This window comes from Eurytemora carolleeae, unplaced genomic scaffold, assembly GCF_000591075.1.
Source record: "Eurytemora carolleeae unplaced genomic scaffold, Eaff_2.0 scaffold6, whole genome shotgun sequence".
Taxonomy (NCBI): domain Eukaryota; kingdom Metazoa; phylum Arthropoda; class Copepoda; order Calanoida; family Temoridae; genus Eurytemora; species Eurytemora carolleeae.
In genome coordinates, this window is record NW_019396148.1 from 877634 (window position 1) to 894513 (window position 16880).

General features: G+C 31.0%; 3 protein-coding genes across 3 annotated transcripts; all 3 read left to right on the plus strand.

Moving 5' to 3' along the window:
• The first annotated feature begins 705 nt into the window (after positions 1-705).
• Positions 706-5286, plus strand: LOC111696417 (zinc finger protein 709). The gene is made up of 5 exons (XM_023466014.1): positions 706-853; positions 924-995; positions 2377-3159; positions 4708-4800; positions 5139-5286. Exons 1-5 carry the CDS (start codon positions 706-708, stop codon positions 5186-5188), a joined length of 1146 nt encoding a protein of 381 aa, XP_023321782.1. The 3' UTR covers positions 5189-5286.
• LOC111696418 (zinc finger Y-chromosomal protein 1) lies at positions 5195-6442 on the plus strand (the record flags this gene model as incomplete). The annotated part of the gene is made up of 1 exon (XM_023466015.1): positions 5195-6442. A coding segment is annotated over one exon (807 nt), but the record flags the coding sequence as incomplete, so codon positions are not given.
• Positions 6110-8273, plus strand: LOC111696419 (zinc finger Y-chromosomal protein). Its single transcript, XM_023466016.1, has 4 exons — positions 6110-6113; positions 6589-6681; positions 7033-7143; positions 7309-8273. The coding sequence occupies exons 1-4, from the start codon at positions 6110-6112 to the stop codon at positions 8271-8273; spliced, it is 1173 nt and encodes a 390-aa protein (XP_023321784.1).
• Positions 8274-16880: the final 8607 nt, after the last annotated feature.

The following is a 16880-nucleotide window of genomic DNA, read 5'->3' on the forward strand; positions in this document are numbered from 1 at the left end:
TTAAACAATATTTTTTTTATTATTTTCATTTGTTCTTCCTTCCTTTTTTTGTCCAAAATTTCAAACTTCATGAATGAACACATGTTTTTATAATATTTTTAAAAATTCTCATTTTTATCTTACAGCTTGTACAGGGTGTCCCAATAAACATGGGAAAGAAATGACCACTTCTATGTCGTCTTTGTTCCAAGCGGGATTATTTCGTAAATATGATTTTTTAGTAACTGCAGTTAAAACATTTAACACCAAAACCTACTAGTCTCAGGATTTCCACAATGTGGTCTGTCATTTTTTCACCTTCAAAATTGAAAGAGATATTAGAAATTGGTTCAGATTCCAGTTATGTAAAAATCAACAAAATCTCCCTTAATTTTAAAGATACAAAGAAGGTAGACCTCATTTTAGAAAGCTGTACGAATTTCAATCTTTTGTGATAATGCAATTTATGAATTATCAGAATTAAAAGACGAAATTCAAGTCGTCTCTCAATTCCCATGTTTATTGACAAACCCTACAATCTATATAAATGTAATCTTTCATGTATAACCAAAGAATTTAAATGTCGTCTTTCATCTAGGATCAGCTGTTGTTGGCATTCAGCTGAATATGTTTTATGATGATATAGACCCTGTTGTTTCTTTTGAGACTTTGTAGAAGTTCTTTCAAAAAGATTTCACTGAATGCTGAATCTATTTTTCAGATAGAATGGCAGAGATTATTAAAGAAGAATTAAATATAGAAGAGTTTGAGATAAAGGAAGAGGTAGTTTCCTTTAAGGAAGAAATCCTTCTCTCCTCTACCGTAGAAGATACATGTAAAGATGATATAAAAAAAGAAAAAAAAGGAATACAAGGTGAGCTTAATAAATTTTACAATATTTTTTTTTAGTTGATTAAAAACGTCCAAGAAACTGACACCTTGAGTAAAACCTGTATTTGATCATGATTTTCAAACTGAGCCAATCATCAAACATGAATTCGAAGATTTTAATTCAGGTAATTTCGATTTTTGCAAAACAAGAGATACAGAAGTAATATCTTTTTCAACTTTTAGAAATAAAAGTTGAATAGGGTTTCTAACGTAATAGATTATTCTCTTACGCGTAATTACGTGCAGTTACTTGTAATAATTTTCATTTCGTGTAATTTTGCAGGATTATGCGTAATTGGGGAAATATCCATTTCGTGAAATTACGGCCTAATTTCGCGTAATTTCTACAACATAATTTCGCGAAATTTCGTAATGATTACGCGTAATAAGCGAAACTATAATTACGCAAAATTTTACGTAATTAAGGCGTAATTTGGCGTAATTTCTACAACATAATTACGTGAAATTTCGTAATGATAACGCGTAATAAGCGAAACTATAATTACGCATAATTACGGCCTAATTTCGCGTAATTTCTACAAGGTAATTTCAGGAAATTTTGTATTAATTACGCGTAATTAGTGAGACTTTGATTTCGCGTAATTTCTACAAAGTAATTTTGCGAAATTTTGCAATAATTACGTCTATGAAATTTTGAAGTTTTAACTTCTAATTTAAATAAAACAACTAACTTACAAGGAAAATAATGTCACGCAAGTTGAATCAGAATTTCAGCCAATACTATGTTGATGTAATTTTAAAAATTGTTTAACAAAGGGCCAACAATTTTTTTTTTATCAAAAAACACATAATCTATACCATTTTTAATTTTCAACGACTTGTTAATATTTCAGCCTACTTTACCAAGTTTACCTTCCTTGTTTGAAAAAATGTCGAAATAAAATCGTCAAAATATGTTTGACATGGTTTATTCTAGAGGCGTCGCTAAGAATTATATAGGGGGGAGGGGGGTTAAATTTGAACAATTCAATTTTGTACCTCCCCCCAAGACCATATACAACCCCATTCATGATTTATATTAAATTATGGGTTTCAGATGGGTTTGATTTTAAATTTTCAATCATTTCTGCATTTACAAACTGTTGGAAACAAAAATGAAACTGATGGGTTTTTAAAGAACAGCATCTTACGTCTTTTTTTTCCGCTAAGATTAAATTAAACTTGCAAAAAAAAATTTGCATAATTTTATGTTTTAAAATGTTGTCAAGGATTTAGATTCTGGTAATGAGAAAATCAGAAATGTTCTGTTTGGACATTATTTTACATGAGTTCATAAATTATGGATAATGAGCATAACACACCCTGCCCCCCTCCCCCAGTACACAAAGAAGCAGGTAACTCTTCAAAATATAAATCTTGGAGAAGATAAATTATTTTGTGAGAAAAAGTATAGTTTTTAATCTCTCAAAGTGTAAAAAGAAAAATTCTTGAGTTGAGGAGGAGAGGGGGAATTTTCTCCAAGAGTAAACCAATGTATTTTTCTAGGTGTACAAGATGTTGAAAACAGTAAACTTGTATTTGATCCCGATTTTCACACCGAGCTAATCATTAAAAACGAATATGAGGATTGTATCTTGTATGTATCTTGTTCTCAATGTGAAAATGCCGCAACTACTGCATATTCTTTGAGGATCCATGTAGAAAGTAAACATGAAGGATTGAGATATTCTTGTTCTCAATGTGAACATGACGCAACTACTGCATATTCTCTGAGGATCCATGTAGAAAGTAAACATGAAGGAGTGAGATATCCATGTTCTCAATGTGAGCATGCTGCAACTACGGCAAATAATCTGAAGAAACATGTTGAATATAAACATGAAGGAGTTAGATATCCTTGTTTGCATTGTGAATTTGCTGCAACTACAGCAAGTTATCTGAAGATACATGTTGAAGGTAAACACGAAGGAGTGAGATATCCATGCTCTCAATGTGATTATGCTGCAACTATGTCGAGTGACTTGAAGAAACATGTTGAAAGAAAACATGAAGGAGTGAGATATCATTGCTTTCTATGTGAGCATTCGGCAACTTCAGCAGGTAACCTGAAGAAACATGTTAAAAGAAATCATGAAGGAGTGAGATATTCATGCTCTCAATGTAATTATGCTGCAACTATATCGAGTGACTTGAAGAAACATGTTAAAAGAAAACATGAAGGTGTGAGATATCCATGCTCTCAATGTGATTATGCTGCAACTATATCGAGTGACTTGAAGAAACATGTTGAAAGTAAACATGAAGGAGTGAGATATCCTTGTCCTGAATGTGAACATGCCGCAACTACGGCAAATAATCTGAAGAAACATGTTGAATATAAACATGAAGGAGTTAGATATCCTTGTTTGCATTGTGAATTTGCTGCAACTACAGCAAATAATCTGAAGAAACATGTTGAATATAAACATGAAGGAGTTAGATATCCTTGTTTGCATTGTGAATTTGCTGCAACTACAGCAAGTAACCTGAAGATGCATGTTGAAAGTAAACATGAAGGTGTGAGATATCCTTGTCCTGAATGTAAGTTTACTGCATCTAGAGCAAGTTACCTAAAGAAACATGTAAAAAATAAACATAAATGATTGAGATATCCTTGTGTATGTTTTACCTTTATCAAACAATCTGAGGAGACTGATCATAAATACAAATTTGTGTCATTTATCCCTCTTTAAAAAATTAAGTAGTTAACAAAGTATTTTTATTGTATTATTTTTTTATTAAAAGTTTTGTTGAATTTTTCTTTTTTTTCACATTTTTGATTTAAACAGCTAGATATTTAGCCAAATATAGCAAGAAAAAATATTTCCAATATAACTTGAACCTGTGACAAGAGCTTGTTTTTCTTATTTTGAAAGTTTTTTTCAAAATTTAACCAGCGGAATTAAAAGCAGAACATGCTGACATGTTTGTATTTCATTTTGTATTCTCAATCTATTTTTACTTTTCAGATAGAATGGCAGAGAATATGAAAAAAGAAACTGATCTCAATGAATCTGAGATACTCTCTACTGTAGAGGAAACATGTTTTGTCAATATTCCTGAAAATGATATAAAGCGGGAAAATACAGAAATACAAGGTAAACAGTAGTTTATTAAAAAGTCATAAACGAGGCGCAACTCTCATGTTTTAGAAAGGTGTGGGGGGTTGGGGAGAACTTTCGGATGTGCCGAATTCTTAAATGTTTGTTTTAATTGTAAGGGGAAATTTAGTATTTTGAATCTCTCTGTAAAAACTAAATTTTTACTATTTTTTCAGTTTTTGCTTTTAGAATTTCTTTCTTTCAATGTTTAGTTTGTATATTAAAGCAGCATTTAGAATAGAGATTTCTGGGCTAGAAGCAGACCCCCCTAGACCATGTACAACCCCATTCATGATTTATATTAAATTATGGGTTTTAGTTGGGTTTGATTTTAAATTTTCAATCATTTCTGCATTTACAAACTGTTGGAAACAAAAATGAAACTAATGGGTTTTTAAAGAACAGCATCTTACGTTCTTTTTTTCCCGCTAAGATTAAATTAAACTTGCAAAAAAAATTTGCAAAATTTTATGTTTTAAAATGTTGTCAAGGATTTAAATTCAGGTAATGAGAAAATCAGAAATGTTCTCTTTGGACATATTTATCTATGAAGACATCCCCCCCCCCTGTATGCAAAGAACCGGGTAACTCTTCAAAATACAACTCTTGGAGAAGATAAATTATTTTGTGAGAAAAAGTATAATTTTTGATCTCTCAAAGTGTAAAAAGAAAAATTCTTGAGTTGAGGAGGAGAGGGGGAATTTTCTCCAAGAGTAAACCAATGATTTTTTTCTAGGTTTAAAAGATGTTGAAAACAGTAAACCTGTATTTGATCCCGATTTTCACACCGAGCTTATCATTAAAAACGAATATGAGGATTGTAATTTAGGTGATATGTTCATTTATATTAAAATCGAAAAAAATACCTTTAAATTATAAATAATAGATGATTTTTAAAAATATTATTAATTTTATTCAATTTTAATGGAAGTGGTGCAGTGAGATAGGGTCTACTCTAACCTTTCTCCAGATTGATTGAGAAATTATTTTATTTATTTATTTAATTGAAATCCATCTTCTATAATAAGATTTGTGTTTAAATAAATGAGAACTTTATAGATTTTAAAATTACAAAAATATAGATTATTGGTTACTTTACAGTTTTTAATATTAGTTTTGCAGAAAGAAACATTTTTAATATTATTAAATAATATTTTCGCTGTTTAGGTGAAAACATGGATGACAGATTTGAAAATTTTAAATCAAAACCAAAGTGAAACAAGAAACGTGAAGTGGAATACACTTGTAATGAGTGTGAGTATGTTGCAACTGAAGCAGGCAATCTAAAATACCACATCAAAAGTAAACATGAAGGAGTGAGATATCCATGTTCTCAATGTAAATATTCTGCAACTAAGCCAAATGCTCTGAAGAAACATGTTGAAAGTAAACATGAAGGAGTGAGATATCCATGCTCTCAATGTGAGCATGCTGCAACTTCAGCCAGTAACCTGAAGAAACATGTTAAAGGTAAACATGAAGGAGTGAGATATCCGTGTTCTAAATGTGAGTACGCTTCAACTAGGGCATATAATTTGAAGAAACATGTTGAAACTGAACATGAAGGATTGAGATATCCATGTTCTCAATGTAAATATGCTGCAACTACATCAATGGTCTTGAAGAAACATGTTGAAAATAAACATGAAGGAGTGAGATATCCTTGCACTCAATGTGAGTATGCTGCAACTCAAGCAGGTGCCCTGAAGAAACATGTTGAAAGTAAACATGAAGGTGTGAGATATCCTTGTTTGCATTGTGAATTTGCAGCAACTACAGCAAATTATCTGAAGAAACATGTTGAATATAAGCATGAAGGAGTTAGATATCCTTGTTTGCATTGTGAATTTGCTGCAACTACAGCAAGTAACCTGAAGATGCATGTTGAAAGAAATCATGAAGGAGTGAGATATCCATGCTCTCAATGTGATTATGCTGCAACTATATCGAGTGACTTGAAGAAACATGTTGAAAGTAAACATGAAGGAGTGAGATATCCTTGTCTTGAATGTAAGTTTACTGCATCTTAAGGAATCATAAGGAATTGAAATCTGCAAGAGACCCCATTGTGGGCCCCCCAGACCGCCCAGAAAGCAGGGTGCAAGTTACCTAAAGAAACATGTAAAAAATAAACATAAATGAGTGAGATATCCTTGTGTATGTTTTACATATCTGAGGAGACTGATCATAAATACAATACTCATTTATCCCGCTTTAAAAAATTAAGTAGTTAACAAAGTATTTTTATTGTATATTTTTTTATTAAAAGTTTTGTTGAATTTTTTTTCTTTCTCACTTTTTTGATTTGAACAGCTAGATATTTAGCCAAATATAGCAAGAAAAAATATTTCCAATATAACTTGAACCTGTGACAAGAGCTTGTTTTTCTTATTTTGAAAGTTTTGTTCAAAATTTAACCAGCGGAATTAATAAAAGCAGAACATGCTGACATGTTTGTATTTCATTTTGTATTCTCAATCTATTTATCTTGGAGAAGATAAATTATTTTGTGAGAAAAAGTTGAATTTTTAATCTCTCAAAGTGTCAAAAGAAAAATTCTTGAGTTGAGGAGGAGAGGGGGAATTTACTCCAAGAGTAAACCAATCTTTTTTTCTAGGTGTAAAAGATGTTGAAAACAGTAAACCTGTATTTGATCCCGATTTTCACACTGAGCTAATCATTAAAGACGAATATGAGGATTGTAATTCAGGTAATTTGGAAATTTACATTAAAATCGAAAAAAATAACCTTAAATTATTAGTAATAAAGATATTTTTTAAAGATATAATTAATTTGATTCAATTCCAATGGAAGTGGAGCAATGAGATAGGGTCTACTCTAACCTTTCTCCAGATTGATAGAGAAACTATTTTATTTATTTATTTAATCAGAAGTTTCTTGAAATCCATCTTCTTTATTAAAATTATTGATTAAATAAATGAAAACTTTTTAGATTTTAAAATTACAAAAATATAAATTATTGGTTACTTTACAGTTTTTAATATTGGTTTTGCAGAAAGAATTATTTTTAATATTATTAAATAATAATTTCGCTGTTTAGGTGAAAACATGGATGAAAGATTTGATGATTTTAAATCAGAAGCAAAGAGAAACAAGAAGCGTAAAGTGGAATACACTTGTAATCAGTGTGAGTATGTTGCAACTCAAGCAGGCAATCTAAAATACCACATCGAAAGTAAACATGAAGGATTGAGATATCCATGTTCTCAATGTATATATGCTGCAACTACGCCAAATGCTCTGAAGAAACATGTTGAATGTAAACATGAAGGAGTGAGATATCCTTGTTCTCAATGTGAACATGCTGCAACTACAGCATCTTCTCTGAAGATCCATGTAGAAAATAGACATGATGGAGTGAGATATCCATGCTCTCAATGTAAATATTTCACCACTACAGCTTGTAGCTTGAAGAGTCATGTTAAAAGAAATCATGAAGGAGTGAGATATCCATGCTCTAAATGTAAATATTTGGCCACTACAGCAAGAAATCTGAAGAGTCATGTTAAAAGAAAGCATGAAGGAGTGAGATATTCATGTTTTCAATGTGAGCATGCTGTATCTACGCCAAATGCTCTGAAGAAACATGTTGAAACCAAACACGAAATAGTGAGATATCCTTGTTCTCAATGTCAGCATGCTGCAGCTACGGCAAGACATCTGAATAGACATGTGGAAAGTAAACACGCAGGAAAGAGGTATCCATGTTCTCAATGTGATTATGTAGCAACAAGATCAGACAAATTGAAGGCACATGTTAAAAGTAAACATGAAGGAGTTAGATATCCTTGTTTGCATTGTGAATTTGCTGCAACTACATCAAGTAACTTGAAGACTCATGTTAAAAGTAAACACGAAAGAGTGAGATATCTTTGCGACAAATGTGAGTTTGTTGCAACTAGAGCAAGCCATCTGAAGGTTCATGTTGAAAGTAAACATGAAGGAGTGAGATATGCTTGTGATGTATGTGAGTACGTTGCAACAAGAGCTGATCACCTGAAGAGACATATTGAATGTAAACATAAAGTAGTTAGATATCCTTGCTTGCAATGTGAATTTTCGGCAAATACTGCAAGTAACTTGAGGTATCATATTAATAGTAAACACAAAGGAGTGAGATATCCTTGTCCTCAATGTGAACATGCCACAACAACAGCAAGTGCTCTGAAGAAACATGTTGAATATAAACATGAAGGAGTAAGATATCCGTGTCCTAATTGTGAGTACGCTGCAACAACAGCAAGAAACCTGAAAATACATGTTGAAAGGAAGCACGTGTAAACTTCAGGACTTTTGAATTATTTTTTGCTCATTTGAAATATATTTTTGCTTTTTTGAACTATTATTTGGCCCATTTGAACTATTTTTGCCTTATTTGAACTATTTTTTTTTGACTCATTTTAACTATTTGTTGGCTCATTTGAACTATTTTTTGTCACATTTGGACTTTAATTGGGTCCGTCTCAGTATACAAAATTGACAGGATGGGGGGGGGGGGGTCCAAATCATCTTGAACACCGGGAATTCCATACCCATATGGATCAGGATCAAGATCAGATCTAAAATCTGCATTATGAATACAAGCATTTCCCATTGTTGCTGATAAACTAGAAGCTCAATATTTCCTTTACTGTAGGACTTCATTAGACTATCTTTAAATTAAACTAAAACAATATATAAATTATATATATTTTATATATATTTTATTTTAGAATAGTAGCGAATATATATCTCTATAAATTATAAACTTATACACACACAGAAACAGGCAATAATCTTGTAGCGAATATAGCCTATGTAGCGTTTTTTTAGTGTAGTGTTTTTTTAGTGTAGCGCTTTTTTAGTGTAGCGTTTTTATAGTGTAGCGTATTTATAGTATGACCCAAAGATCGCACTCTAGGAAATTACCGAACCATATTTTTGCTCATTTGAACTATGTTTTTTTGCTCGTTTTAGCTATTATTTAGCTTATAGAAACTTTTTCTGGGCTTATTTGAACTATTTTTTTTGCTCATTCGAACTATTTTTTTGCATGTTTAAACTATTTATTGGCTCATTTGAACTATTTTTTGCTCATTTGAACTTTTTTTGTTGCTTATTTTAACTATTTTTTTTCAAATTGGAAGTATTTTTGGACTCATTTGAACTATTATGTTTGCGCATTTAAACCATATATTTTTCGGCTCAATTGAACTTTTGTATTTAATAGTTCAAATGAGCAAAATAAATAGTTTAAATGCGCACAGAATGTTATTGTTGAGCTATTGGTCGATTGAACTACTATACACGTGGCACCACGTTCAATAGTACAAACGACCAATAGTTCAAACGGCAGTAGTTCAACTAAACAGAACCCATATTGTTATATTTTTTTTTTTTTTTTTACTTAATTTATTTGAACAATATCGTTTGTTTGTACCAAAAAAATTATTCAGTACATTTTTCATCGAAAATAAACATGAAGGAATAAGATATCCTTGTTCTGAATGTGAGTATGTAGCAATTAGAGCTGCCAATTTAAAAAGTCATCATAAATAAACAGAAGGTATGTGACATCCTTGTTCTCACTGTGAATACACTGCAAATACTTCAGGTGCTTTGAAGATTCATGTTGAAAGTAAACATCAAGAAGTGAGATATCCTTGTTCTAAATGTAAGTATGTTGTAACTAAACAAAGTAACCTGAAATCTCATATTGAAAGTAAACATGAAGGAGTGAGATATCAATTTTTTCAATGTGAGTACATTGTAAATACTGCAATGGTTCTGAAGATTAATGTGAAGAGTAAACATGAAGGAGTGAGATATCCTTGTTCTAAATGTGAGTTTGTTTCAACTCACCAAAATAACCTGAAATATCATAATGAAAGTAAACAAGGAGGAGTGAGATATCCTTGTTCTCACTGTGAGTATGTTGCAACTACAACAGGTAACCTGAAGGTTCATGTTGAAAACAAACATGAAAGAGTTAGATATCATGGTTTAAACTGTGAGTATATTGCAACTTAAGCAAGAAATCTGAAGATTCATATTAAAAATAAGCATGAAGGAGCGAGATATCCTTGCTCACAATGTGAGTAAACTACAACTGAAGCAAGTAGTTTGAAGGTTCATGTTAAAAACGAACATGATGGAGTGAGGTTTCTCTGTTCTCATTGTGAGTTTACCGCAATTACAGCAGATGCTCTGAAGGTTCATATTAAAATTAAACATGAAGAAGTGAGATATCTTTATTCTTAATGTAAATATTCTGAACTTAGAAAGGAAATATTAAAAAAAAAAACATTTTAAAATGAAACATAAATGAGATATTCCTGTTTCTATTGTGAAAAGGCTGTATCTGTAGCTAGATATCTGAAGCAATCTACGAAAAATTATCATGATCAATGGCTATCAAACTTTATTTTTATTGTGGGATTTTTTAAACTCATTGTATCTTTTCATAAAATCACAATTTCAAGTGATCTATCTTAGGCATATTCTTATTTGGTAATTTCTTAATAGCCAGCATAATACTGATAGTTTTTACAACATATTCTTCTACTTGGCCTGTTGGCTATATATTTTTTTCACTCATTCCCCAAAATCTTTTACATAATGAACAGCTATTTATTAGTTAATTTTAAAAATTATTTAATAAAGGCGAACTGTTGTGTTTCAGTAGGGGGGCAAGAACATTTTTAAAATCCAAATTTTATAGGACTTCATGTCTTAACCAAAAACATGACATATAGAATTTCCAATCTTTCTCAAAAATCTAAAATTTTTACAAATTACATTTTTTTTGTCTGTTAAATGTTTTTCTTTTAATGTTAGTTTGTATCTAAAACCAACAATTAGAATAGAATTGAGACTATTCTAAGTGATTTGGAGTTTTATGTTGAAAATTAAAACAAAGAAAAATTCCGTTTTTCGACTTTAAATCGTTAAACAAACTTATGCATTTTAATAAACCCTTGAAAATTGCTAGATGCGCCACTGGTTTTAGTGAAGAGTGATGGAAGGATCACACTCTTAAAATGAATTCACTGAGAAATATTTAATGTTATTATCAATATTATATTTAAATTGTGTATTAAGCATTTTTCTTCAAATTTTGTATTGTTAAAAAACACAATAATAATAGAAATTTGAAAGCTTTAACAATTTTCGGCAGAATTCCTATTTCAAACTATTGTACATTGATTTTTTTTCTAAAATGGAGATAAGAATGCATTGCGTACACTGGGCTTTAGCCAAGTGTGGGCAAATAATTTTTGAAAAAGAAGCAAATTGGGTAAAGCTCAATTTTTACCTACAGCACCTGATTTTAATCTTAACCCAAGAATGCTCCAGGGGGTAAGGAGTTCTGTGGCTTAGTGAGTAGCGTCAATAGTTACAGTACTGAGGGCAGGGGTTCCAACCCTTGTCCCAAGATTGCAACTAAAATTTTACTAAAATTGCAATCTAGCAATGAACATCTTACTTGCTCCCGGCATTCCTACCGTTGGTATTGAATCACAGTCGTTGTCGGAGGTCATTACGTTGAATGACATAACTTGCAAACCTGCAAACACTCTGATCGGCCAGGGTGATGTAATAATTAATAATGCGGGTCCATGAGACAATTGTAATAAACTTCTCTGGTGCGAGAACCTCACCCCTTTAAGTTGTTGGCCAAAATTAGTAAAACTATTATTTTTTGTATTTTTTATACACTATAAAGATTCACAACTTTTAGCATTATTTTATTGAAAATGAATAGGTTTTTATTTTAAAGGATTAATCTTCTGTAATATGAAAATAGTTATGATAATAATAGAAAAGTTTTTTTAATAGATTACAGCAACATAAATGAAGAAACAAGCAATTTTACTACTTCTTTTTCATTTCTCATTGGTAATTTAAGGTAAGAAATAAGGTATTGTTCACTTCTTCCAAAACCAATAATTTACTTTTTTTTGCAAGCGCAAATTTTTGCAAAGTTTTACTAGCCTGTGACTATCGAAAAATAATAATTTTGGTATGAATCAAAAATCTGTAGGCTTTGTTTTCATTTTTTTCTTTAGTAATAAAAGAGAATGAATACAAAGATTTTAAGTTAACCCAGGTATACTAAAGATAAGGACATTTCTCACTCTTTTGAACCAGGATTCAGAAATTGGCTTCTGAAATAAATAAAAAATTTATTTCAGAAACCATTAAATTTTTGATTTTGCTAAATTTATAAGGATATAAGGACTTTACAGCCTAATCTTGCAGTACACAGTACACACATCAAATATTCAATACGAATTCAGAGTACAAGTGTTTTGTATCTTAAATTTTACTTAGTTTACTCAGAATCACTTGTAAAAAATGAAGTTATGTTAAAGATTGTTTTAGAACCTCTTTTAGTGAAAATGTTTATTGCATTTTGTAAAAGAGCAGTGGTTAAACCGAAGCCCTAGTCTCAAACAACTAAACTTGTTCTGCTTAAAAGATTCCAAATGATTTTAAACCCTTGTAAACGGACTCTAGTAAGTGACCTTAAAAATGACCAACTCTGCACAACGATACACTTTAAACTAGTAATGATCAATAATGTGAAAGACATAGTCGTTTGTGTAGATCAAAAATTGTTTAATTCCGGCCATTTCCTCCATTGTTTCAAATGCATAAACTCCGCCAAGTCACTTTACACATAACCTCATTGTTGTAACTAGTTTAGATAAGGTTGACTTTCTTACGACTTTTTGTTTCAAGTTTGCATTATGTCCAGCTCAAAACGTGGAGGAGAAAGTCCATCTTTTCACGACTTTTTGTTCAAAGTTGGTGACTTAAATGTAGAAATGAATCATTGTTAAATTTTATTTTTATGAACTCCCAAGTTTCCCACTGCCCTGACTACTACTTAATTTTTAAAATATGGAATCAGTTCTTGATTCAATTCAACTTTTTCCGAGTTCTTAATCTTCCTTCCTTCCACACAAACCAGACAATCATTAATAATATTTAAATTAAAATAGTACTACCTTAACTACCTTCAATTTATTTAATATAAAGCTATTGTAAAACAGAAGCATATTACACATACAGTAGTATTTCTGAGCAAGCGCGTACACAGGATTTTAGCCAGGGGGGGCTAGATTTCGCGCGAAGCGCAAAATGAAAATTCCCCCCCCCCATGGAATTGTTTTGTTCTAAAAGTCAATTAACACCATAAAAATACAACAAAAAGACTACATTTTTGGGTGCTACTAACCTTATAGAGTCTAAAATTTATTCCTTTGCTCGAAAAACTAACTTTAACTTTTTAACTTTATAAATTTATAAATTTATCACTTAACTCCATCACAGCTAACTAAATCAATAATCACAGCATCATTAAAAAATCATATTTTCAATAATAAACGAAATTTCTTCTGAAACTTTTAGATAGAATTTACTCCATCTACATATTCACCAACTCTTTTAAGCTTTAATTTTCTGGGATTTGCTTGCACAAACATTTCAATGATTTTCTCAGTAGTGAGCCATATGTGCAAAATCGTTAAGTCTGTTCTCCGTCATAGTACATCTTGTGTATAATGAAGTATTCTCTTTGAAGGCTTAAACTTCTCTTTCCTTCATTCGATGTTATTGTCATCATTGCATAAAGGGGAACTTGAAATTACGCTTAATATCTCTTAATGGAAATAAAGTAATTGAGTCTTTGCCACAAACTTTGATTTTCTAATCACTATATCTTTGGAACCAAATGTTGTAGACCTTAGATATTTTAAACTATGAATTTTGTTAGATCAAATATTCTGAATTTGAAATATCAAAGGTTTACAACATCAGGTTCCAAAGGTTTAAATATTTGAGTTTGTGCCAAAGACACAATTCCTTTATTAATTGACTGTAAGAAAAAATAGAAAAATAGGAAATAGAATACCTTTATTACATCTTCCATCATGTTATTTAAGCATTTAATATGTCGAGGTCTCGTTTTTGCAAAAGGTTTAGTTTAAAGTATCTTCAAATTTTGTGTTAACAGTGAATTTATACAAATCCTTAGTCTTTGTCATTGTCAGGTGTTACTTTTTAAATTTGTTTCCTTTTAATTTTGTATTTTCCAGGGGGGGGACAGGGCCCCCCTGGAACTTCCGGGGGGGGGCAAGAGGACTACTGCCCCCCTCCTATGTACGCCACTGTTTCTGAGTTTGATCTATATACTTTGACAAGGAAGAAGTAAAGAGAACAAATTTTAAAATGAATTCGATTTGATTTGTTAAAATTTTTGATTCAAGAAACAACTTTTTTGTTTTAAAATTTAGATTAAAACAATAACTCTACATTACAAGATTTACCTAAACATAAATAATTTGTCAAACAAGGTTCCGTTTAAATCAAAGATTTTAGCAAATATAATTGAATTCACTTAATAATTTCTTTTCTGTAAACTCCATTTTCGTGAATAAACTTTTAAAGTTTCAGCATTTTTACGGGATAGAGGAGGCTCAGTTCTGCATAGAAAATCTGGGAGGCTCGAGTACTATCAGATACTATCAATCATGTCTAATATCTAGTTGAGAGCAGATACATGTAGAAAAATATCTAGTTCAAACTGGATATATGTTGAATGTCATGATTCTTGGCTGATTTGTCATTAGTTTAAATATCTAATAAACCCAATCCTTTAAAGAACTTTTGGAGGTGTAATTGTAAATCAATATTTAGTATAACTAGGCTAATAGGGCGCTTTGCGTCTATCTTTTATTTTTGATTAATATAGTGTCCGAATTTAATAAATTTGAGCCGCGTCTTAAATCCGCCAAACCCCGGTTTCAATTGAGCGCCGGCTTAAATCTTGAAACAATGAATACAATTTTAAGTGAAACCAACCATATTTGAGCTGCGGCTTAAATTTAGGCCGCCGCTCAAATTCTTTAAATTCGGTCTCAGGAGAAATAAGAACCAAAACTTACACTTGGCCCATTTCTAACACTGAGTCTAAGAAATGGGCCCAAATCTGCAAAGTTATCTTTTTCAAGGGTATATATCTTTAAATCCAATCCTGGGTGAACAAAAATACACCATACATTTATTAGAAATGGCAAAACTTATTATTGAAGCAGGAAATGTCTACTTTAAACTAATAATAAGGTATGAGAATAAGGTTTTGATGATATTGGTTTTCATATTCCAACATATCCCTATTTTCAAACAATTACTGCATTTCAGCTCATGTCACATTTTTGAAACAAATCCTGGTTTTAAGACAATTACTCGAATTCATATCAATCAAGCATTTACAAACTTGCGTAACAAAACAAGATTTTTTAAAAGGTAAAATATAAACAAAAAAGAAAACAAAAAATACTGTTCTTTTATATTTTAAAAATCATTATGGCATCAAGAAATCAAAACTTTAATACTATTTTGTTCTTTCAATATAATTTTAACTGGAAATCCAGGGAAATTGTTTATTTAGAATTCAGATATTAAATTAACTTTATTCTCTTATTTAACAAATAAAGTAGGTAAATAAAGATTTTAGAAATAATTAAACAGTTAATTTAGTCTTCATAATATAATTTTTACTCTCATTGATTTATTTTGAAAGTTATGAAAGTGAGTTTTGTTCTGAATTGAGGATTATAGTCAAAAACAGCGGGAAAGTGGGTTTTGTCTAGGGTTTCCACGAAACAGTCAATTCTCTTGCTCAATAGTTGCGTGGTTTTACACGAAACGACTTTATTTGAAGGAAATTTGGGATCATTTTTGTATCAATAAGAAACTAGTTTTGCAGGAAATTGCGCATTCATTAAAAATAAATAATTTTTTTGCAAGAAATTTCTTTATGATATCGCATGAATACAGGTCATTTTAGCATGTTAGTTATTGTGCAATGCCCATGAAAACGAAAAATTTTGTACTGCAGTATTTGTGCACATGAAAACGAAATTATTTGTAATATTTGTTGCATACCATATAGTGCATAGTTATGAAATATTTTAATATTTGGACAGTATTGTGTGAATTAGTTTCGAAATAAACAACTTCCAGTCCATCTAACCCTGCTTGTCTTCAACTTTAGACCATATAAATGTGGCAAAAGATAATCGATGACTATATGTTGTAATATCTGAATGATTTGTTTGAAATTAAATTGATTTTTTTACGGTCTAAGTCGTATGTTGCAATTTTCTCAATTTGTATGGACGCCATGTTATTCGGTATGAGACGTCTTTAACAATTTTCTCCTTTTAGACGCAACAAATAGAAGTAAGATTAGTAGCAATCAAAAGCGCTTTTTTATCGCATTAACCCTATCCCCGCTGGGGTACTTGAAAACCAGTATACGCTGGGGGGGGGTCAATTTGACCCCCCCCTCTAAATCCCATGTTTTATGTCCAAATATGACAAATGATACATCATTAGAAAGCTCTTGTGCTCTACTTTTAGAATCTGCAAAAAAATTTGCAAATTTGCGAAAATTGATTTTTTTATCGCAAAATCCAGTTTTATAGTAAAAATGTTTGCAAAAAAAAATTTGTCCAAAAAATGACAAATTATACATTTTTGAAAAGCCCTTGACCATGCCATTTCAAATATGCAAAAATTTTTGCAAAATTTTAAATAACCTGATTTTTAATCAAGAAAAACTAAAAATGTGCAAATTTCCTTTGACAGGTTGTTTGCAAAAAATGTGCAATTTTTTTTCGCAAAACTTGTGCAATCCGTTTCCTTATGTCATAGGCTTTCCAAAAAGCTAAATTTTATCAAAATCTGACAAGTGAAAGTGGGTCAAAACAAAGATTTAGTTTGCTACAGGCAAAAGCAGTCATTCAGGCAGTGTGCCTGAGGACTCAGGCAGTTAGTATTAAAGCCCGGTTTTAGGCCTAAAGGGAGGGCTTTGGGTATGTAAGAAAAGTCAGAAAA